Here is a 24,677-nt window from a genome sequence, read left to right as displayed (position 1 = left end):
GTGTGTGCATATAAGTGTTTATAGTAAAGTTTTGTTGTTTGGTGTGTTTCTTTGAGTGGATCGGGATGTTGTGATTCCATTTGAGCTATAGAGAGGTACATGGGTGTTGTCAGGTGTGTTTCCATTTTCCCCCTTCCCACACAAGGATCAAAGACAAGGTGGGTTCCAAAAATCTCTTTTGGAAACTCAATCACAAAAAACCCACACACATCTACAACTGCTTCTCATGGGAGATAAAGCAAAGGCTCCATTATCTCTTACTACAATCATGGAGCATGTTTCACAAAGGAAGATCAACATTCACCAGAAAATTCAAGAGGAGTCGAAGTATGCCAACCTACTCGACAAAATGGTTTTGAAACTCAAACACATAAAAAACCCTAAGTTGGTTGACCTAAACCATCCATTCTAAAGCCACGGTTGCTTGTCATAAGGTCCAATCAGAGAACTAATAAGCATTGGCCTTCAAGCACCTAGAGAGCTTTGAAGTCACCGAGCACAAACAAGAATTCTGCATATATCGTGCACCAATTGATGAGAAAACCCACAAACCTTTACATCCTTAAGCATCACAACCTGGCAAAGCTTTTGAATAGCATTTGACCTGTTAAATTCCCCATTTGGCATACACTTCCCGACCATGCTTGTTGTACCCTACATCAAGTAGTTGTTGAAACATTGTGTCATCGACCTGCTAACCCTTATGTACTTGTTTCTTGCATGTCCCTGGGTCGATAAGATTTGGCTGCAAAGTGAGTCTAATCTTCAGATTTGAGTGCTTAAATTACTATTTCTTTTTTATATTTTGACCATAGGAGAGTGTTCCTAAACCATAGGGCAACCTTTCTGGTATATTTTGTTGCAGTTTTCAAGGCCATGATCATGATGGATCTTGATTTTAATACTTCATTAGATTGTAACCAAACTTGATAGGATAGTTCCCCTAGGTGTCTTAGACCTCCTCCTAAAGTTTTGTTACATTTCAACTTCGTTTGACTGCCAAAATGGTGTGATGACCTAGAGCGGTGAGAAAGGACATAAGTAGATTTTCCAATCATTGAGTGGTGGTTTGCTTGTTGAGTTGATGTGTTTGTTTTTTATGTTCACTTCTTGAGATTGACAACCTCAAAGAGTCTCCGTTTCCCATTGGAGTCACTTCCTTGAGTGTTGACATTATGTTAGTGTCAGATAGCTATGATACAGACGTTCGATCACGACGACTCGTTAATTTAGATTTTTTTGTGAGACTCTTTCACAGAATTTGGCAGCTTTGATTTCCTTACTCTGGAAGTCAAGTTTGGCCCTTATCTGATCGAGTTATGCTCTTTTGAATCTTGACCAAACAACCTCCAGATAGACTTTTGGAAGTTTCTCTCACTTCATAAACTCTTCGTGCTTGTAACCTGTTTTTCTTGCAATTTTTCTTGCTTGTTTTTTGTTTTACTTTTAAAAGAAAATAAAAAATGAAACACAAAATAGAGAAAAGCAACAAAAATAAGTGAAATTTTTTATTTAAAATATGAACATAAGTACTCACACCTAAAGGCTCATATTTGACGTTTGTCCCTTACACTTCATATATCTCATCCTCTCATGTATGAAATTTTAAAAATTTATCAAAGGAAAAAAAATGCAAATAAAACACCAAGATTGATTTTTAAAAGTCCCTTTTCTCATTTGATCAATGGTCCACATTCAAAATGCATCCCTCCTAGTTGGAGTCCTTCTGAACGATAGTGAGCCGTCATGGTTGTGTTGTGCATGGGCATCAAAGCAGTGCCTTATGCAAGGCCTTGTAATGTGGCCCTATATGTGCATAGTTAGTCAATGCATGCAAAAAGTAATGCTACGCAAGAGGTGGGTCTTAAGCTAATTGCTTAACGACATTCGACGATGAGGTTGACCTGGTCCTACATTAATGAGCATGTACCATGTAACAAGTGTTGTAAGTTGGAAGCATTCCATTGAATTGATGAAGGTTGAAACTACTTCTTGACTTGCATTTTTGTGGGAATTTTAGGATGCCTCACCATTATAATGGGTTCTGATGGCAAGTGTTGTGGTGTCTTTGAAGCACTTCTAGGGATTGTGGTCGCCATGGGATGAACATGACTTTTTTTGTTTTGGAATCCATAAACTATGTATTTATTTTTGCACGGTAACCAGTTTCTTAGGTCCCATACTTGTTTGTATTTGACTACTTGTGTTTTCCTAACCTTTGGAGTATGGATGATTGGTGGTGGATCACACTTGGTTGCTTGTCTTTCTTTTGTAGCTTTGGGTGAATATCGTGGTTGACTTTGTGCTTGCTCAAAAAAACTTTGCACTTGGGGTTTTGGCACCCAAATGAAGCTTGCATCAATTCTTGGGGTATCCTTTGGTATCCAAATTTTTCTTGTAGTATCACAGTAGGTGAAGATCTTGTTGGTTGCTTTAATTGCTCTCAAGATTGTAACAGCTCAACTATAACAGCCTTTAGCTTTCTATGATAGTGAGCTCTAACTTTATCTCCCACAACTTTCTTTGTTGATTTCACACTCACAGACTTGTTAGAGTCATCACTACTTTTTTCACCTATCGCTTTCTGCTTTGCTTGCACTCTCATTACCAACTTCGCATCTTTGCATCTTCAATGGCACCTTTGCATCAAATCAAAACCACTTGAAGAGGGCATGACCTGTACAATGTCCACGATCATGTTTCCTTCCTTATCTAGGCTTTGAGTACAATCTTGATACAAATATTTAATTCCACATTCATCATAATATCCATGTGAAACACTACATGTTGCTTGCAAAGCATTAGTAGTCACATTAAGAACTTTGTTTGCACCATCAATTTGGTCATATGGGTAATTCCTAGCCAAATGGTCTCCTTGACATTTAAAACCAGGTCCTAGGGTTCCTTGTTGTTTTGGTTGCTGGGTAGATGGTCTCTCAGGATATACATTTTGTTTGGCCTCTCCTTGATTGGCTATGAGCATTAGCGTTCCATGGCTTAACGTTAACCCTTCATTCTGTGATACACTCCCCATTTTTAAGTGAGGATTACTAGAAGATGAAGAAATATGCTCATATCACTAGTGGGTAAGGATCGTATGCATGGTCATTTCCATATCTTTACTCTTTGTAGTACATGTGTACGGACACTATGGCGTCCTTTTCTAGGTATTGGTCTAGATACACACACCTCACAATTGCTTGGTCATCATTTGGCAGTGGCAATTGGTGTCCCAACACTGGTCTCGGCCTTTCAACTCCTAGTTGAGGATTCATTGGTTCATAAGAATATCTTGGTGGTGGTGGTACTGGCCTATTATGTTGATACTGAGGATTCATTGGTGGGCTTGGCTCGTACTATAGGTTAGGCTGATAAGGCCTTTCCATGACTTGAGCCCTATTGTAGTAACATTCCTCACTAGCATGTTTTTTCCACTTATTCTCAATGACACACCACTTCTGTATAGGATATTTTTTGGCAACACTTGACACTGATGTGTCATCGGATGATCTTCTCCACATGACAAGAAATGGCTTATTGGTGTTACTCTCTTGTTTTGGACTCTCAAGGTTTGATCCATTCTCTTCATTAGTTCATCTGCAAGATGACCCATATTCACTTGCTATTGTATCAATGTTGCGTTTGCCACATTTGATCTGTTAGATGTCGAACAAGGATCTATTGAGACATCATCCACATCCTGTGACACTTCTCCATATATTCAACATTTGTCTACTAGGTAGATAGTTTCTTTTGTGAATTCATTTAAAGTCGCACACTTTTTCAAGTGCAAATCCTTCTTGAGGTGCTCGTGGAGGACATCTCTCAATATACTACTTGAATCGCAACGTAGACTCTTATACTCTCTCATTATCTTTCGCTTAAAAGAATGGATTTGCGACACTGTGTTGTGCTTAATCCCTTGCATGGAAAAATCCTCCACGAAGTCTTGCAATAGTGCTTCTATGTTTTTATAGTCCTCCTTTTTCAAAGGCTAGAACGATATAAGGGTGGTGCCTTCCAAAGTTAATCCAAAACCTTCAAACTAAATGGGAAAATCCATGATGTGATTAGCTCTCCTCACCTATTTAAATGATGTGGAATGTGCATGAGGATCCCTTGATCCATTAGACTTTGATGCCGCCATGCGTTTTGCAACTTGAGATGGACGCATAGGTCTTGGCTCAACAACACATCTCATCACTTTTGGAGCTCTTAGGAAAGTATCCTCATACATTGTGGACGATGGTGCTCGAGGTGCAGGTCTCGGTACTCCTCTTGTAGTTGCATATGGCACTACTCGCTCGGTATGGTGTGGCATAGATGACCCTATAATAGTTGTAAAGCCACCTCTATCTGCAATTTTCTCTAGATGAGTATCCTCCACTCTAGTTGTTCTTATGGTAGAATCTACTCTTCAAATGCTCGGTTCTTCTCTCAACTTTGTTGGTGTTTCAACAGCTCCAACTGTGGTTTTTAAAGTTCTTGGCTCTAGGCTCGCTCAGAACACTGGGCATGGTCAATTGGTCAATCACTGGAATCCCACCAAAATCGGTTTTTTGAAAATCCTTCCTTGAAACCGCTTCAAATTTGTATCCATACTTGTCTAAGATCAAAACAGTCGCTGTTGAAGTAAAAACATATAAGATCTTCTCTTTTGTGATCGCATTGTATCCAGTGGACTTACCTCTGTACATGTGGATATCTTCTCCTATGGATGTCCAATAGAGAGCTATGGATGTATCGTTTGTCAAGGCATGTTTTGTTTTCAAGGAATGGCAACGGCAATGGCCATTCTTTAGCCATTGCAAGTAGGCCAAACTATGCAGGGGGTGGGGAAACCCACTTGAGGATTGAAGCAGGAATAAGACACTCTACATATGGAAGTTATTTTTTTTGTTTGCTCACAATGTTCTCTAGTTTTGAAGTTCTAGGCGAATAAAGAAATATTTGGTTGATTATGAATGTTCAACAAGGGATCCGGGCAATGATGGTGCAACCAAAGTGTGTCGACTATAGCAGAGACAGAAGCAGGTATGGAGGGGTTGACAAGTGCAAACTAGAGTGCTAAAGCAAGTACAAAAGGCCTGGGCAAGAAAGTGATAGTGGATATGTATGCTTGATGGGGTTTCATAGGCCAAAAGGGCTCCAAAATGAGCCACGTGGGGTGGCAAGTAAATGTATTTAGAGTGCTAGATTTTTTTAGAATGTAGTACTTGAGGTGTTGTGCAAGCTGGTCTAGACAGCTCCTTAAACAAAGCTACGGTGTGCGAGTTATGGATGTCCAAAGACCTTTAAAGTGGTTTGCAGATCCCCGATGGATAGGGCAGGTGGTCAAAGATTATATGGATGGATATACATGAAGTGCTCATTAAATGGTGCATGTCGGTCTTTTTGGATCAACGATCGTATTCATGGTTTCCAAGATATTGCCAGTTAAAGTTTCACCGAGGGCCAGCTATGTGCCAATTTGGTCACCTTGGTCAGTGTTTCTTCAGGTGTTTTCTCAGTCTCACCAGGGATTGTATGAGAAGTATGCGATATTTGAATACCATAGGACACAATGTCACATCAAACGGGGTCTAGGCCGGCAAGATACTAAAGTTCAAAAATGGCGACAATTGTCGGTAGTGTGGTAACAGATGATTTTTTGCTACTGTTTAGCACGTTGTTCAAAGGCATGTCAAAGATAAAATGTGGCAAGGTTTGCACCGTCTGAAGTTGGCAAAGCAAGATTTTGGTTGGGACTTGCAACTCGATGATCAGGGTACTGAGCATCAAGTTGCAGTGCTTTGAAGTTGGGGGAAAAAAGATTTGATGACGTTTTTTTAAGTAGTTTTTTTAGTGGACCATGGGGGCCTTGGAGGGGACAGTCGAGTTGGGGCCACCACATGGCATAGAGTTTCCCCATATGCAAAATCAAGAGGCAGTGGCAAGGTGTATAAAGCGTGGAGCATGAGGTGTTTTGGGGTATCACTTGAGAGGTGGATCTCTTAGGAGCTTGGATAAGGCGGTTCCGTGCATAGGTGCTACACTTGTGGTGCCGGTTGGAACGTTAGGCCGGTGTTGGTGGTGTAGCGGTTTTCCTGGCGTCCATTGGCCGTCGATGGCAATTGTGTAGAGTGATGATGTGGCGGGTATGACCGAAGGGTGTCCCCACGAGCCCAAAACTCCGCCAAAGTTTTTAATGAGGGGACAGTCTCATGAAGTGTTGTCATGGCATCATGACATCCAAATTGGGGGAGTCTCACATCTGGAGCTCACATGACTTGGATCCCAAGCTTGCTGAGAATAGAGATGGGGTTGTATCACATGCAAAGTGAGGTGGTTAAAAATGGAAAATTAACAAAAATAGAGCGTGGTTGCACACGCCCTTAAGAGCCCAAAGTTTTTCATTTTGTGGAGAGGTTTTTAAGATAGCCCTTGTGAGGAGGGAGGGTTCTCAACGAAGAGAGCTTCGTAAGGAAGAAGGCTATCAGAGGATTTTTTTGCGCTCGTCAAGGCCGTGTCAACAAATCTGGCTTGTAACTGATTGAACATGGTGTTTTCTTGTCGAACATGAAGCATTTTCATTGCTGGATTTTGTGCCATTTCTTCCCCCCTTCTCGTCTTTGCTCTGCTCCAAGGTGTACGATATTGGTGTGTGAGTGGTGTGGGCCTCTCGGGCTGTCTGTGTATGAGAGAGAGAAAGAGAAAGATGTGTGTGTTTTGAGATTGCTAGAAACGAGAAAATTTGGGGTGATATGCTATCTCTCAATTGTGCAAAGCGCGTGTGCGTTGATATGCGTCCAAACGATGATCTGTATACAAAAGTGTGCAATTTTGATGGTGTTTTCTAGTGGAGTGAGCTACATGTTACATGTGCATTGATTATGGTTATGATTGTGTAGTGATCGAGGTAATCTCTCACTTTGGTATCTTTGATGCGATTTATGTTTGAGATTTTGCTTAGTTTATGGGGAAGACTCTACCGGTTTTCTCCCAAGATTTCTCATCACAGTTCTAGTTTTATTTCCATACATTTTCTATGCATATGTGGATTTTAATTTATTGACATCCATCTAGTAGATATGTGAAAGTTTCAGATAGGGATTTCATTGACATGATCACAAACATGTGAACATGTTAATAACTTTGAGTGATCACATAGGGATAATATGTGATTACGTTGAATATTAACCTAACCATCATGGTAACTAGCCGATATTTTTGTTTTTCCGGCGGGCCTATCAGGACAATTAAGTAGCTCGACGGGCTTATTTGTATATACTAAAAACTCTACCATCTTTGGTATTTTGACTAGGAAAATCCCTAGGAAGTGTATCCTAGCATCGCGTACAATTATTTCTCCTTGTGAGTTGACCTAAGGTTATAGAGTCACAGGTCCTTTATTTGGACTGAAAGTGATTTTTAATATGGTAACCACTTCTTAAAAAAGTAATATCTTTGATGAAAGGAAAAGGTACGATGTAAATTTGCATTGTGTAATTGTTGTCCAAAAACTTCCAAGTGGATCCTTTCGACCTTTCCATGTACTTCGATACTTTCCATAGACCTTTGTTGATCTCTACGTCTTCACATGGCCATAGTGTCTTAATCATTTCTTTAGTCACTTCTTTGTTGTTTTCTTTCCATTGCGCGTAGTTTGGATTTGCTCATTTCGATAGTCGACGAGTTGTGGGTGTGCTAGAGACTTCATGCATTGAAAAGTATTAACATCCAGTTGGTGTTGATTTGATGGTATTGTTGTGCGTCACATGCCTGCTCTTCCTCAACCGTGGTGTCTTAGGACTGCAATCATTAAATAGATAAAATCTTGGGCAAACATTTTTCTCTCCATTCACTACTTTGTAATTCTTCAATTCAAAGTGATTGTAAACCATGAAAAGACCACAACAAACCAAAGATATCAGAATGCTTAAAGCAATCAATGCAGTAATGGATTTGTAGGTAATATGCTAGTCAGATGATTGATCCAAATATATTTCAAGTATGTGAACAACAATATCACGATTGACTATAAAAAACTGATTAAAATATGCTTCAACATATGTGAACAACAATATCACGATTGGTTATAGATAGATGGTTCAAATAAAAAAACTCAGATAGCAAATCATTGACAATAAGCGATAATAATTTACAAAATGTTTAAGCCAGATAAAAAGAATACGTAAGTTCAATGAGCGTTCATTGAACAGGATTACGGTCTATCTTTAAATGATCTTTAAAGAATAGAAAAATATCGAAAGCATTTCTTCTAGCTTTGCGCTCTTTAATTTCATCCAAGTGTCCACTTTTTGTTGAATGGCCCTGAGAGCATCTTGGTCGGGGTGATAAAACACTTCATGTGGAAAGTATACTTTTCTAGGTGCACTCCAAAAGTCTATCAACATTTTGTATAATAAGTGTAATGCATAAATATCGCTAGTCTATGTATATGCATTTGAGTACTCTGGATCATATATCTTTAGAGCAATCCATGGCCGCTTTTTCAAGCTCATGGTCCCTTGCTTCTTTTTCCTCCAAAATTGCAAATTTGAGCCGCATAATGTACAAAATTTTTGGACACGTGCTTGGTTGGGGTTCTAAGCATCATACCCCAATAAAAAATGCCGATGCGACGTCTATTCGCGCAAATAAAACTTAACATTATTTTATAGGGATGAAAATTGCAAAGTACTATGCCAACAAAGTGAGCGGCTACGATGCCATCAATCACAGCGTGTATAATGGCTACCATTTTCTCAATCACTGCTTTGAGACATGCAATCTCTATCTCTGATAGTTGTTGATTTGCAGGTGGTAAATTCTTCCAGCCATACTAAAGTCTGCGCATGCAACGCATAAACACACCTTGCAAGAAGGGTACATGGCACATCAGGTCTCCCAAGCCTCCATTATAGTATGAAAGAGTGTGATACAGGGGGCCTTTGTAGTAAAGCCGATGCATCCAACAATAGAGGGGTGCAATGTTTGCATGCCCTGCTCTATTTGGAAGCTATCAAACTTCGCTTCTGTCCCTCCCTTGTATTTTCTTATGTAAGTTATATGTTTTGGAAAGAAAGATATTCTTTTAGTAATATATAATTTACTAACACCAAAGCCTGCTCCTATCTTGGAAACTTCTACCAGAGATTTGTGAGGAATTTCTATCAAATATACGCACTTGGCATTCAATGTTGTGCGCATAATTGTGTGGGTGCCGCTACCATCTTATCGGTCACCCATGGTTCCCTGCACATCTTGCGACATCTTGATTCACTTGGATAAAGCGGATTGGTCTTGGAATTTTACTTTCTTGTTCATTTTCAGATCTAAAAAGTGCCAAGGCCTACCATTTTTTTGGCGTTATTGTAATTGTCTTCCGATCCAAAGCGGACGAACCTCGGGTTGTAAAGAAATCGTTCGTTTCAAACGCATGCATTCACTGTGGCGGGAAGGTCTCCCAGAGGTTGCAATCGCTCTGCAACGGGCCTGCACACGGTCTACAAGAATCTGCAACCTACATCAGCAAGCTTGCGCGCGATCAAGCTTCATTTGTTGACGTCACCAAGACGTAACGAACTGAGAAGATTACCTCCTCTTGAAGAACAGGTCTTGAGTTCAACTCTCCTCGTCGGATAGATCTTTAAGGTCTCTTGGGATAGTTTCCTACGACGTTGTTAAAATTCTTTTCTTCTTCTTCTTCTCTCTCTCTCTCTCTCTCTCTCACACACACACACACACACACACACACAGCTCCCATTCTCTTGTGGGAAATGGGCTAGTAGTTGATTAGTTATTTCTGAGTGAAGCAATGCAGAGGTGGTGTTTAGGAAAAGTGTACCAAAGCAAAGGATGTCGATGAAGACTGAAGGGACTCGTGACACATGACAGGTCTTTGTAAAACTATGCGAAGAGGGCATGATTTCAAGTTCCATTGAATTATACAACAAAAAAATGCCAAAGATATGGTTGGTTGCAATATCTTTGTTCAATAGTGCTCTGAAAAACCTATGTTTACTGGTAGTTCTAAATATAAATTTTGAAATTTACCTCCAAATTTGAAGTTAGAAAGGTAAGAAAACTTGTAGAATTTAGACTCCATTCAGACTGCACACGAGTAGGAAAATCTTGACAATGCATTTAAACTCGGGAACCACACAGTGATCTTCAGACTTGCTGCACTTTTGATACAATGCCAGGCTCTCTCAAGAGTTCATTGGCTTCCGAGGGGCCGGCTACTTCACCGAAACACTATCACGTGTAGTTGGGTACTAATCAACAAGCCAGCTCAGATTGTGAGGGGTGGGGCAATCTAAACCAGCCCTTAGTATTAAAACCTTCAACGACAATGAATTTATCTCTGGACATTTTCAATACGCAATTTCTTAGTTTTCAAATAAAGTTCACACAACAATCTCTTTTTACTCTCGAAGCAAGGGAAGAATTGTAAGATGGTTCATACTATTACTGCAATTTGACTTTAATGTAGTGGTAAGCAAAGGTATTACCCACAAGAGGGCAGACATCTTTCCATAATCCTATCAGGCAAAGCACCAAAAGGGATGATGATCTACCAAATGCTTCTCTCTTTTCTATAAAAATGATACCAAGATGGTCTGAGAAGATAGTGACTCTAATAAACATTGCTCATATGGATTCAATTATGCCATTGCCAATGACTTCCAAGTATGTTTTGATGGCTCCTCTCTTCTTAGCGAGGAGATCAGAGGAGCAAGGGAAGCAGAACGCAAGCAACTTACTGAACCACAAGGGGTGCATGTGAGAAGGGCCACAATCTCACTTTATTGAGCAGAAATGTGGAGAGCTGTGATGATAGGGTGAGCACGATGGCGTGCAGGCCCGTTAAGCAAAGAATGCAGAACAGGAGGTCTTAAGCAGAGTTGCTTAAGAGTGTGGGGAAGTTTAATGACAGTATTACCTGATGAGGGTTTGGACAACCGCATAGGGGAGAGAGGGAGGACCTCATCTCGCTGATGTGCTTGTGCAGCAGAGTTTTAACCAGTACAGTGCTGTTACTTAAAGAGCCTGCACACTGAATAATTTTGGCAGTCTTTTAGGAGTACTTTGGCACACTTTTAGGCAGCTTTGAACTGAACTACCTATGGCACTTCCTTATTACCACGAAGAAGAATTGTCAAATGATTAACAAACCACTCCCACGTGGTAGACCATGCTTTAACTTTCACACAACAGCCAGCGATCCGTTTGTAGCATCATGGAACCAGACCGCTCACGAGTTGGTCGAAGGTGCATGTTTTTGAGAATATGGATAACAATAATACACAGCACTAATACCAACTCAGAAATATTTATAAAACCTTTTCCAATGTCATTCATGTTACAAATTTTCTGTTCTGCAAACTCTTAGAAATTGTATCAGCTATTTATAAGGGAATCTCAATATTAAATAGATATATGTGTATGAGCACCAACAGGTATGAAACAAATTCCCATATAATGGTAATTTCTATATGTATGTACGTACACCAGCAAGCATTGTGAAGAAGGTTGAGAGTCTTGCATTCGAGCTGTAATGGGTTTTGCTCCCAAAACATGACCAAATGTTGAGATAAGTAGGGCAAAGTTAAAACTGGTATTAAATATTCAGTCGTGCACCAAGTAGACAACATGAATGCTGCTCCAAAAGTTAATAATTCCAACCATGGTCACGAGCTACCCGATTGAAAGCTTCCCTGGCCTCAAGCTCGCTGTATTCGCTCCGAGAGGCAATCGCTCGTTTGTCGAGGCGGCCTCCTCCCTCTACCATGGCATTTACAACCTGTACAATTATACTCTCAAATGTGTACGCAGGACTCCATCCACTAGTAGTTAGAAGCTCCATACAAATACTTCCTCCGACAGTCACATGTCCTGTGTGAAAACCAAACTTCGGTGAAATCACCCGAATAAAGGGTGGAGAAAAGGGGTAGTCTTCTGGGAATGTGCATTCCAGTTTGATTGAGACCTCCTGCACATTCCATTGCCATGCACAGTCAACAAGGTCTTTGTACAAAGGAAAATGTTTAAATAATAATTGGCTCAGGTTCACATGCCAGCGGCGTATGTTACTTTCATCAGGTAAAATCACCTCTATCCCAGCGAGAACAGGAAAGTCTTCAGCTTTGGTGTTAACCACCCTCTCCTTGGCCTCTTTTGTTTGTTTCATTATGTTCTTGTATTCCCTTGCAATTGCTTGCATAGAGCTTGTGGAAGCAACTATAGATGACGTTGGTTTTTTATCCACAGACATCAATAGATTTTGAGAAGAAGCTTTGGCATGGGATTGGTCTCTTTGCTTCCCTGCATCCTTGTCAGTGCCCCTGCTCAACTCGTTGTGTTCCTCATCATGCTGTCTTGGCTGTCTGCAGAGTTTAGACATATATTCAAAACGCTTCACACAGCCTACCCTGCGCTGTTCTTGTTGCTGTACACAATATGAAGACCTTAAAGACATGTAATGCTTCATTATATCAATATTATCCGGCATTCTTGTGCCATCAATATAAACTCGATCTCTACCATATTGCTCTCCCAAAACTTGACCTCTACCATATTGCTCTCCCAAAACAATAACATAACGTATGGCGACATCCTTTTCATGTTCAGGAGGGACCACCATGATGCCACGTCCTGTTATTTCATATGAAATATCTTGTTCACCTATAAGTGACCCTTTGATAATCTCACATATTGCCAGCACAGAAAAACCTTCCTTCAAAGGCCCATGACTCCATCCATGCCCTGACTGCGTGCAATACCGCATGGAGACTTCAAGAAAACTCCCAAAATAGATGCCAGAACCATAGCTTGCACCAGCACTCATGAGAGAAGTATTGCTTAGACATCTCAGCCCATTCCTAACCATCACACAGAAAACAGATCAGATCAGTGCCTAGTAGCATGTATGTAGTCTCCTGCATGTATGCAGGCAATCCTGTGAATGAGCATATGGTAAGACGATGTGTCTAGTATCAAGATGATGCATTGAGTGTACATCGTTTGGAAGACAGACGTCGTACCAAGATGCAAGTCTACAACATTCATTTTGGTATATATGGGCATATGCATTTCGCTTACTCCTGAAAAAGTGCATAACAAGAAAATACTTTAGTGCTGCTTGAATGCCTGTGAAATGCACGGCGTGAGCCGAGCTCGGTTCACGTCGGGTGCAGAAGTACAGCTAGATATATTTACTAAGTGGGTCTGGGAAAAATATATGCAGCAGAGCAGCCTTGCATGTTGGACGTTTTTGCATGCATCTGCAAGTCATCTGACAACTATAGGTTCTGTGACATATTTCCTATAATCCCTGAGATACACAGAAGGGACATGGTAGAGTGAGCATCTGTCAGTCTAAAGGAATAGAATATGTACAACCTAGCATGAAGAGTTGCTATTTGCCATGCTCAGGGATGTAAACGCATAATACACGATTTATGAGCAATGCCTAATACGTAATTTATGAGCCTTTGTCTGTACAATTGGAGTCAAAGCAACCACATCAGGAGCTAACCTCAGAATGGAATACCAATTATCTGCAGAGCTTCCATGGAAAGCGAAAAAAGAGCCTCCCTTTTGAACACGCCGAGACTCGAAATAAGCCTCCCTTTCTGGGCTGTCGTGCAAAACGACAAATTGATAGTGTGAATCAAAAAAAGGAAGCCTCTCATTGGCTTGCATAAGATGCAACTTTACTCTACTTGTAGATAGAACATAACGCAGCACACTAAAAGGCAGCGACTTGACATTGGCCCAATTGGGATTTTCTTGCTCTTCAGGCCTCTTACTCTGCCTGTCAGTTGCCATCTTCTTGTCCCAAATACTGTTCAAAGTGTCACGCAAACTGGCTTCATCCCGACACTTTCGCATTTCTTCTACAGGAGGAATTGCTGAAAGAACATCATTTAGCACTCTCAAATTCTTGTTTGAGGAAAAGGTTGTGTCCTGTTGCACAGCACCAACTTGCACAATAGACATTTGTGCCGCCATATATGCTGTATCAGCAGATTCAAATCTTTGTGTCTTGCTAAACCAACCACTACGTCCTCGAAGCTGTTCCCTTTGTAACAAAAAAGTAGGAAATGGTTCAAATACATCCCTGGGACTATTTGCTGCAACCAATGCAAGGGAGAGCTCAAAATCGATAATTTCTGGGGAAGATAGCACTTCCTGCAAAACTGGTGTCCCCACTCCCACTTCCTCAAATGTGAAAAGGCTGCACATAAGAATAACAATGGTCAAATACTAGTAATGTATTTTTTTCTGCTTTCGTGACCATATAAAAATCTTTACATACAGACAAGACATACTTGAAATTGAACAGATTTAATGCTGCACCGTAATTTGTATTACACTACAATGGTAGAAGATGCATGAAGTAGGTAATATTAAAGAAACACATCATCCGCAAATGACCTAGGATCCATCAGAGGAGAAAACACTGCCTCTTCCACAAGGAAATGGAACCCATTGAGCAAATTGATTGTGTGTGGTAGGAAGACTGTTTGTGTATATGGACATAATGGTGGGAAGTTTGGGGAAAGTAACAATTATTCATGAGAAAGAACCCCACACTCTTTCTGCAAACCACCCACAAACATGTACTTATCAATAAAGGCAGACAGTCTTCCCTATCACACAATCAACTGTCCAACCAAGAATCGCACTTCTGGGAGACTGGAGTCACAAGAGCTTCAGCCAAGCAGCAGTTACGACTTAAAAGGTCATTTAGCTTAAAACATTCGATCGAAATCATTCAGAAGCAGTGTCTAAACAGAAAATCTCAAATTTCAGACAAATACCAAGGAGCCGCATGAACAGTTTAAACGTGCCTCCCAACCTGACACAAGAAATCGGAAGGATGGTTAGACAAAGAACCCTTGGAACAGGCAAGTAGAATACCTACATGACGTTTCAACCTCCACTGATTGAAAGGATAACAAGGAACACACCAGACATTCCTAACGGGTGTGCATGAAAAAGCCCAAAATTACAAGCATGGGGAAACATATTCCAGTGTGTCAACAGCATAGTTACCTGGAACAGGAAACGGGAACGAGACCGGCAAGGCCATCAAAGCCGGAAACGGCTTGCACATTTTATTGGAACGGTTTCGAAACGGCTGTTTATAGTTATATTGTGTATAAAATGTTTATAACTCCTTGAAGAAACGGCAAAACGGAAACGAGAAACGGGGGACTTTGGAAACGGAGTTTCTGATCCGGTAGGCCCCCAAACGAAATTTCCTGGTAACTATGGTCAACAGGAATGTGGGCGCACAAGAAGCCTAGTCTGTCTTCAGCAAAAGTTTTACAGACATTAGTCTCATGAACACAGTTCCCCAACATTTTTCAGCCACTCTATTCCTCATCATTGCCTCATGGACAACACTTTGTAGTGGTGGCTACACTCAAGCGTAGCTGCGGACGATGCAAAGACAATCGTCGGAGCTTTGATTCCGCAATATACGCTCCAACCCCTCCTCCCTACTCTACAAATGCTCCCTCTTAAATTGCATCCCACTTCTTTGTAAGGGGAAAAGAAGGAATGAAACCGGCCTGTTCAATCCAAAAAGGGCGGTAGACTTTACTTCAAACCTTGATTTAGCTTTCACCCATTATTAGTCATCTATTATACCTGCGCTATAGTGACACAAGAGAGGGGAATGGGATACAGATGCTAGAATGCACCTGTATGAGAAGACCGACACCAGATTGGCCCCTAACTTAGGCGCCCCTTTCAGTATTTCTTTATTGTTTGAAAGAGGGAATAAACGCTGTGGTTCTTTCCAAGCTGCCCCGCACAACCTTGGCTGAATTTTGACTGTTCTGGCCTGATTTCGGCAACATAACTGTACTAGAACCCTTCACGGTCAGTATTCCCACGCATTAAATGACTTTCCCGACGCATACGGGCACTTTGCAAAACCTGGCGAGAATCTGCAGCACGCTGAATTCTCTGTTTTCAGCCCTGAAAATGCGCCAGATCACCTGTACAGCGGTCCCCTTGCGTCCCCGAACCTCCTGGGAGTATTAGGATCCATTTAGGGCCAAAACCCTAAACCTGCAAAAATACACAGCAGGCTGTAATTTACTGTTTCGGGCTCCGTTTCGCGTGCCGGTCGCATCCTTAGCAAGTCCTCGAGCTCCCGCATCTGTAGGGCTACTTGCCCTTTGAATCGGACGAGATTTCTGGAATGAAACCTCTCCGAATTCACCTGTACCTGCGGGGGGGGATTAGCCGCTAGCTAATCCAGTACCTGTGCAAGAGGCTCTTGCCTCGGCAATCGCGCATGAACCCACACAACTGTACATTGGTCAAATGAAGAGCCCACTAGAGGGGCATAACATACTGCCAAAGGGGAGAGAGAGGGCAGTGCGTAGCGTGCAGGGCATCACTCCTGGCACCGCATTGTACATAGAAGGGAAAGCAAGCACTCCATAGCTCTTAACCTGTGACAAATCTGAAAATGAGGCTCTCCCCCTCCTAAATTCAGCTCCACTTCTTGTTGCATGAGGCAAGTGCACCAGAAGGTGCCACTTGGCACATTTATAAGCATTTTCCCGTTTCGGGGTTGCCGTCTAAAAATATCCCAACCGGTTGCCCAGTTGACTTCACGGCAGAGTAAGAAAATGTTCCCCTTGTCATTCCGGAGGTAATGACGTCGACACATTTTCAGGTTCCAAAATAGCAGTTCCCTAAATTTTAGGAGATGCTGCCATTGTATCTTTCTAGGTCATCCGACCCTCTTTGTACACTGCGGCCACATCCAGAACTGAAATGTAGCCTCTGTACAAAGGATTCCACTTTGGCTAGTCAATGACCCCACTTGGCTAACCATAGTCCTTGTCCAACCTTAGTGCTCTCTTGCCCTCAGGCCTGGACTCCCTCTGGACAGTTCCACACTAGCTATGCAATGCAGGGCAGTTAGATTTCCCGAGGGGTGTTTCCAAAAAGTGAAGGTAAATAAATAATAAGAAAGAAATCAACAAAAAGGATAGATAGTAGTCACACGCTGGTGACATACCCCCCTCTTGAAATCTCAAACGTCCTCGTTTGCATCTATGTCGTACATGCTTCCAGTCAACACTGATGTATTCAACACCTGTCGACACATGTACGACACATACATGCTCATTGTCAACCCTGGTGTATTCAACACCTCGTCGACACATGTATTGCTTGCGTGTGAACCCTGTCCCAATGACATAGTGGTAGCTGCGCACTGTGCCATTGCTTTGAGTCACTAACTTTCCAATGACAAAATGGTAGCTGCACATTTTGCCACTGTCTTATAGTACACGTTGGATCCCGTAACACTTTCGAGCATACCCAAACCGACAGTTTAAGAATGCAATTACACATGTACTCTTCAATAGAAGCAATCACTGTATCCTTGACAAACTGACAAGAAATACTCACTTCTATAGCACTAACCGAACTAACGTTTGTCATCTAGCCGTCGTCCTCGTCGTCGCCGTCTCCTCTGACTTAGTTCCTCTTGCATCATAGCATCATGAACTTGCATCAGCACCTTGTATCAGATTGTGCAATCAATAGCATAGACTTCTCTCGCCATCGAGAGACGGGCCCTTGGAGGAGGGTTTCACAACTTGTCTGGTGTCGTATTCTTCTCTTTATCTCTCAATCTCAGTACCTTCATGCACAGTGTTTTCCACTTTGTTTATGATCATTTGCACTCTCTCACTAAAGAACGGAAGGCTCTCCCTTCCGTAAGTAAAAGGAACCCCTTGAGCACAGTTCGGAGCACTCATCTTGAGCAAAGTTCAACACACTTCCGTTGCACCTTACATTGGTATCAGAGCTTTGGCATTGTTCTGTATCACTCAAGAAAAGAACCACAAGAAATTTTTTTTGCTTGTTGCGGTCGCACGTAACCCAAGTCCACTTGGGCATGTCAATTCCTAAGCGTGTTTTTGAAAAGTGACAGGAAATCCAAGAAAGAAGGGCTTGTCCAACCTCCCCTTGTTCCTCTTTGAAAGCGCGAAGCAGAAGGTACCGGTAGGTGCACGTCGCGATGTAGTGCAGGATTGGGGCAAGAAGCAGGAGGTGGAGTGCAGCAGAGAGGAAGGGCGCTAGGGATCGAAGCAGAGAGAGAGAGAGAGAGAGAGAGAGAGAGAGAGAGAGAGAGATATATGATATGATATGATATGATATGATATGATATATTAACGTCTTCAAAAGGACAAAATGACCTATGAGACCATCAGATACAAAGTGGTGAATCTAATACAACGTCTGAAGTACAAGTACAAAAAGTATTGAAAGTAAAAAAAATACAGAGAGAGAGAGAAAGAGAGAGCTCACGTTTTTGGGGGAAACTCAATAAGTGAGTTTTGGGCTTTCCCACTTTTAATATAAGTAACTTTAAAAAAATGTGTCCAGGTTTAATATGAACTTGGACAAAGTATAAAAATGTACAAAAATGGATTATTTAGGCCTTTAACCCAACAACCTCCCACTTAAAGGCATAAATGACGCCTTTAAGTTAACCAACTCCCATCTGCTCTATGCAATGCTCATGTTGAGCCTTAGCAAGACTCTTGGTGAGAACATATGCAGGGTTATCCTGTGTATGGATCTTAGTCAAGGTGACTAGACCATCCTCCAATACCTGTCGTATGAAGTGGTACCGCACATCTATGTGTTTGGTACGCGCATGAAACATGACATTTTTGGCTAAATAGACAGCACTCTGGCTATCACAACCCAACACGGGTGTATGAGCAGGCATGCCAAGTTCTTTTGCAAGTCTGCTCAACCAAATGGCCTCTTTTGAAGCCTCTGTGGCTGAAATATATTCAGCCTCAGTAGTACTCAATGCCACAATTTTCTGTAACCTAGAACACCAAGAGATTGCACCACCAGCAATGACAAATACATATCCACTGGTAGATTTCCTGGTATCCATGTCACCTGCCATGGCTGCATCACAATATCCCTGCAACTTTAAGTCACTTTTGCCATAACAGATACACTTTGATGGTGTACCTTTCAAATATCTCAGAATGCATTTGACAGCTTCCCAATGCGCTTTGCCAGGATTCAACATGTATCGACTAACAACTCCCACTGCATAAGCAATGTCGGGACGAGTGGCAACCATAGCATACATAAGAGAACCACAAGTTGATGCATAAGGAATTCCCTTCATTGCTTTCAATGCCACCGCATCCTTTGGGCAATCTCCTTTGCTAAGCTTAGTGTATGGAGGTAAAGGTACCCCAAGAGACTTAGCATCAGCCATATTAAATCTCTCAAGTACTTTTGCAATGTACCTTTCTTGAGATAAAAACAGGAATTTCAGCTTTCTATCTCTTTTAATACGCATATCCAAAATATGCTCTGCATCACCCAAATCCTTCATAGCAAATGCTGAATTTAGCTTACGTTTCAGAGCATTAAGACTAGTCTTATGTTTCTCGGCAAGCAGCATGTCATCAACATAGAGAACAAGTATGATGAGACTACCATCTTCATCCCTTTTCGTATACAAACAATGATCTACATGGCTGCGTTTAAAGCCTTGAGGCAGCATAAAAGTGTCAAACTTCTTATACCACTGTCGTGATGATTATCTCAAACCATACAGAGCCCTTTTCAATTTGCATACAAGTTCCTCGCGTGTAGGAACTCCAAAACCTTCAGGCTGTTTCATGTATATGTCCTCTTCAATATCACCATGCAAAAACGTTGTCTTTACATCCATTTGATTCAATTCCAAATCAAGCACCGCAACGAGAGCAAAAAGGACACGTAAAGTTGTAAGATTTACAACAGAGAAAAGATTTCTTGAAAATCGATTCCTTCTTCCTGTGCATATCCTTTTGCAACCAATCTTGCCTTGTACTTGGGTTTTTCATCCACTATCTTAATCTTGTATACCCATTTGTTAGGAAGAGCCTTTCTCCCTTTAGGCAATGGCACAAGATCCCAAGTATCATTTGCATACAAGGATTTCATTTCCTCTTGCATCGCAAACTCCCACTTACTGCTTGACTCACATGATTTGGCCTCTTCATATGTAAGAAGTTCACCCTCATCTGTCAACATTACATGATCCAAAGAGGGGTTAAATCTCTGCGGTTGCCTTCTCAAATGAGTTGACGTGCGTACCTAATGATATACATTCTCAGGAAACGGTTCTACATCATAAGGCAACTCATTTTCACCTCTATCATGCTGCTGAAAATCATTTTCAGCCAATTCCGGTGGCTATCCATCCTCATTAGGAGCATCAAAATCATGTCCTACCTCTTCTGGCTCAAGATTAACTGGCTAATTATCAATTTCAGCTTGCGGTAATGCATCATGAGGCTCTTTTTCAACATCAATGGATGGCACGGAAGGCTGAAATTTGACTGTTTTCTTGTTAGCATCAGATTTTGTAGCATTCTTAAGCAATTTTGCCTCATTGAACACTACATCTCGGCTGCGTATTACCTTTCTAAATTGTGGTAACCACACTCTATAGCCCATTTCACCTTCTTCCCCATAACCTAGGAAGACTCCTTTAATGGACTTCATATCAAGCTTTATTCTCAAGTCATTGCGTACATGAACAAAAGCTTCGCAACCAAATACTCTCAAATGATCATAAGAGGCAAGTTTGTCAGACCTCCTCTGGAATGTCATTTTTCAGCGTACTATTAGGAGATCGATTGCAAATATGAACTGCAGTTTTCAATGCCTCCCCCCAAAACTCTTGGGAAAGATTAGCGGTGGACAACATGCAACGCACTCTCTCGTATAAAGTATGATTATACCTCTCAACCACACCATTAGAAGACGGATTATAAGGGGCTGTCAACTCCCTTTTAATCCCATTTTCATCACAAAAACGTTGAAATTCAGCAGATACATACTCTCCTCCATTATCAGATCTGAGACATTTAAGCTTAGTACTCTTTTGCGTAGTGACAAAAGCATGAAACTTCTTAAAAGCATTAAAAGTCTCACTCTTACTTTTCAACAAATGCACCCATCCTTTCCTAGTACAGGCATCAATGAATGTAACAAAATACAATGCACCACCAAAAGACTTAACAGGCATAGTGCATACATCGGAGTGAATAAGATCAAGAGGATTAGCTTTGCGAGAGACACCAGAGTAATAAGAAGATTTCTTTTGCTTTCCATAAAGACAGTCGTTTCAAAAATCCAAGTTTTTGCCTTTTACATCAACTCTCTTCAAAGAGGAAAGCACATCAATACCCTTTTGGCCCATATGGCCAAGTCTCTTATGCCACAATTCCGTGTGTGAAGCAACTTCAGCAACAACAAGAAACTTGCCAGGCAAAGCTTTGCATCGAAGATAGTACAGTACTAAGTACCTCTTTTTTAGACCCTTTTGCAAGCATAGAGCCCTTAAGCAACTTCCATGAACCCCCAGAAATGATGGTAGTATAACCTATGCATCCAACAGATAGCAAACTTTTCTTAATGCCTGGTACAAACCTGACATCATTCAACACAAGCTCTTGACCATTGTTAAGAGCCAAACGCATAGTACCCATTCCCTCAATATTGCAAGCAAAATTATCACCAAGGTACACCTTGCCATAATTGCCTGCAGCATATGTAGCAAAACACTCCAAAGATGGAGTCACATGGAATGAAGCACCAGAATCCACTATCCATGACTGGGATAGGCCATCATTAGCACTGAGCAATGCATCAATGAAATCTTTCTTCGAGATAAGCATATCTTCTGTATTAGCTATCACCAAATCTGAGGGGCATGAAGCCGCAACCAAGATTTCCTCATCGTCTGACAACTCCTCAATGACCACACTAGAGGATACATTTGCATTCTTAGCATACCTGGAGGAATCACCTGCTGATTTTTCCCCTTTCTTCTCATCTTTCTTCTTCTTATCTTGTGTTTCCTTCTTCCTTTCCTGCTCTTTCTTGAAATACCTGCAATCGGTTTCTTGTGACCCCTTCTACCACATTGATAACAAGTGACATCCTTATCCTTTGTCTTGCTCTTACTTCTATTTTGAGTCCTGTTGCCCACATCACACTTTTGATTTCTACCTCTTGCATTGTAGGCAGAACTGCCACCTTCCCCATTAGACTTGCGTCTAATCTCTTCATTGAGAATAGACCCTCTCACACCGTCATGCGTGAGGGTGGGACTGTTGCTCAAAGAGACAACCAAGGTTTCCCAAGTATCTGACAATGTCATAAGCAAGAAAATAGATTTCAGCTTATCATCGAATTGCTAAAGCCCACTATCCTGCAACTGACTCAATACACCTGTAAAAGCACTCAAATGCTCAGAAGTTGACTTCGAGTCATCAAGCTGCATATTCACCAACTTTCGCATCAAATGCATTTGGTTCACAGGTGTGGTGTTTTCATAATCGGACTATAGCTTTTACCATATTGCATAAGCAGAGTCCAAACGCTTGATGTCCGTCAAAATGTCATCATTGATGGCCATTTTAATGTAGGCCATAGCCTTCTTATTCAACCTGGCCCACTCTTCGTCAGACAAACCTGACGGCTTATTCTCTTCCAATGCATCTTCAGAATCCTTTAAGAAAAGGATACCTTGCATGCGTTCTTGCCAGAGGTCGAAGCCTTGACCATCGAACCGTTTGATTTCCATCAAACTTTTAGTGTCAGATGCGGAAGAGGAAGAAGCCATTTTAATTCAACCACAAGTGTGTATACAAGAGAGATGCAATAGGCTGAAAATTTCAACAAATAGGAGCAACCACAAGACTTTGCATACGATAGACCACAATTTCTTTACATGAAACTGTCCAAATCTGAAATTTCAACTGAAAAGTGCAATTTCAAGCACCTGTACTCAGCTTTTCACTCAATTTATCACGACAAACATCAATCCCACAACTTTGGTCTTTTCGACCTGTTATAACCTGTAAATCACTTGTTTTGACCTAAAAAACAGCCTGTTTTGGCTGTTTCGGTGACCATTTCGACTCCGGAAGCAAGGGCTTCGCGATGGAAGCGAAATTGATAGCAGCAGAGCAATTTTAACTCGCTGTCTAGCAGACTCCGCAGGGCTGTTTTGAAACCCTAGGGCTCTGATACCAGTTGAAAGTGTGAAGCAGAAGGTACCGGTACGTGCGCGTCACGATCTAGTGCAAGATTGGCCCAAGAAGCAGGAGGCGGAGTGCAGCAGAGAAGAAGCGCTAGGGATCGAAGCAGGGAGAGAGAGAGAGAGAGAGAGCTCACGTTTTTGGGGAAAACTCAATAAGTGAGTTTTCGGTTTTCCCACTTTTATTATAAGTGACTTAAAAAAATGTGTCCAGGTTCAATATGGACAAAGTATAAAAATGTACAAAAAGGGTTATTTAGGCCTTTAACCCAACACTCTTTTCACTCATTGAGAGCGGACCGTGCACTTAGCGGCCGGCCAATTGACGTGAGGTGGGAAAAAGAAACCTTGGTGTGAGCGCCAGGCCGCCAAGGGGTGCGCTTGCGGGAAAGAGAAGAGCTCGGGTAAGAGAAGATCCTTCTCTAACACAGATTGCAAGCAAAAGAAGAACCCCAAGAACCTCAAGAACCCAAGTTCCTCGTGAAATTACGAACCTAAGACTTCAGTGTATGGTCATCACTCGAAGTGGAATGGATACTTCGCATGGAGGTGATGAGCATGGAGGTGGCGAAGAAGAACTTTCCCCAACAGCAGGTTTTTCCGACCCTCCCCCTTCCCCATCTACACCAAGGACTGTACCAAATCCTATGGAGGCTTTGGTCACGATGATGATGGACAGGATGATACAACGAGAAGCGCAATGTGCCGCCTTGGAGCGCGAACGCGAAGAAAAAAAGGCAATCTTGGATCATCAACACGAAGAAAGAATGGCAGCCTTAGAGCATGAGCGCGAGCAAGCATACTTGGCGACCGAAGGAAAAAAAAGCAGAATTGGACCGCGAGCGCAAAGAAAGAAAAGCCGAATTGGATCGTGAGAGCGAAGAGAGACGGTTAGCCTTGGAACACGACCGTGAGCAAGCACGCTTGGCGGCCGAAGACAGAAGGGTAGGCCTTGGAGTTAGAGCGTGAAGCGAAGAGAGACCAACGCATGCAATAGTTAGTCCTACTATTTTCTAATATGCAGGCGCACAATGAAAAGAATCAGGAGAAGGAAACTCTCTCAGTCTTTTCTTCTCCAAAGCACGACACACATGATTCGCATGATCAAGATGTAATTATTCACGAGCATTATTATTTGCATGATCAAGATGTGATTATTCACAAGCATGATGAATTGCATGATGATGATGTGATTATTCACAAGCATGATGATTTGCAGGATAAAGATGTGATTGTTCACACGGATGATGATTTAGTTGATGCTTTTTCTAGTGAAGCTAACCTCATTGCAGATTCGATCGATCACGAAGAACCGATCTTGGCTCTCGAGTCGAGGTCCAAAGAACCCCCACAAGAAGTATTGTGTGTACGCATCATTAGTCAGTACGCATGTTCGAGTGTTTCATTCGTGATGGTTTCCTGTATTTTAGTCACCGTCTTTATGTGATCCCTTTTCATAGGCATGCCATATTGTACGATGAACACGATTCACTCATGAATGAGCACGGATGTATGCGAATTACTCATGAAAAGATGAAATGTTTGCATTCAAGGAATTCACATTCCATGTCTCTTC

At 41.7% G+C, this 24,677-nt stretch overlaps 1 protein-coding gene across 2 annotated transcripts in view; it reads right to left on the bottom strand.

The window, feature by feature from the left end:
- Nucleotides 1-11,298: 11,298 nt before the first annotated feature.
- LOC147457105 (uncharacterized) overlaps nt 11,299-24,677 on the bottom strand; it is a 70,574-nt gene continuing 57,195 nt past the window's right edge. For both annotated transcript variants that reach the window (XM_086512114.1, XM_086512113.1), the window contains 2 exons: nt 13,523-14,224; nt 11,299-12,866 (listed from right to left, as the gene is read on the bottom strand). In XM_086512114.1, the coding sequence (XP_086368240.1) occupies nt 11,657-12,866; nt 13,523-14,224 (1,912 nt within the window). In that variant the 3' untranslated portion in view covers nt 11,299-11,656. The remainder of the gene's footprint in view (nt 12,867-13,522; nt 14,225-24,677) is intronic.

The sequence above is a fragment of the Adiantum capillus-veneris genome, chromosome 5 (assembly GCF_014529385.1).
Source record: "Adiantum capillus-veneris isolate H3 chromosome 5, ASM1452938v2, whole genome shotgun sequence".
Lineage (NCBI taxonomy): Eukaryota > Viridiplantae > Streptophyta > Polypodiopsida > Polypodiales > Pteridaceae > Adiantum > Adiantum capillus-veneris.
This window is presented reverse-complemented; position numbering and strand designations above follow the sequence as displayed.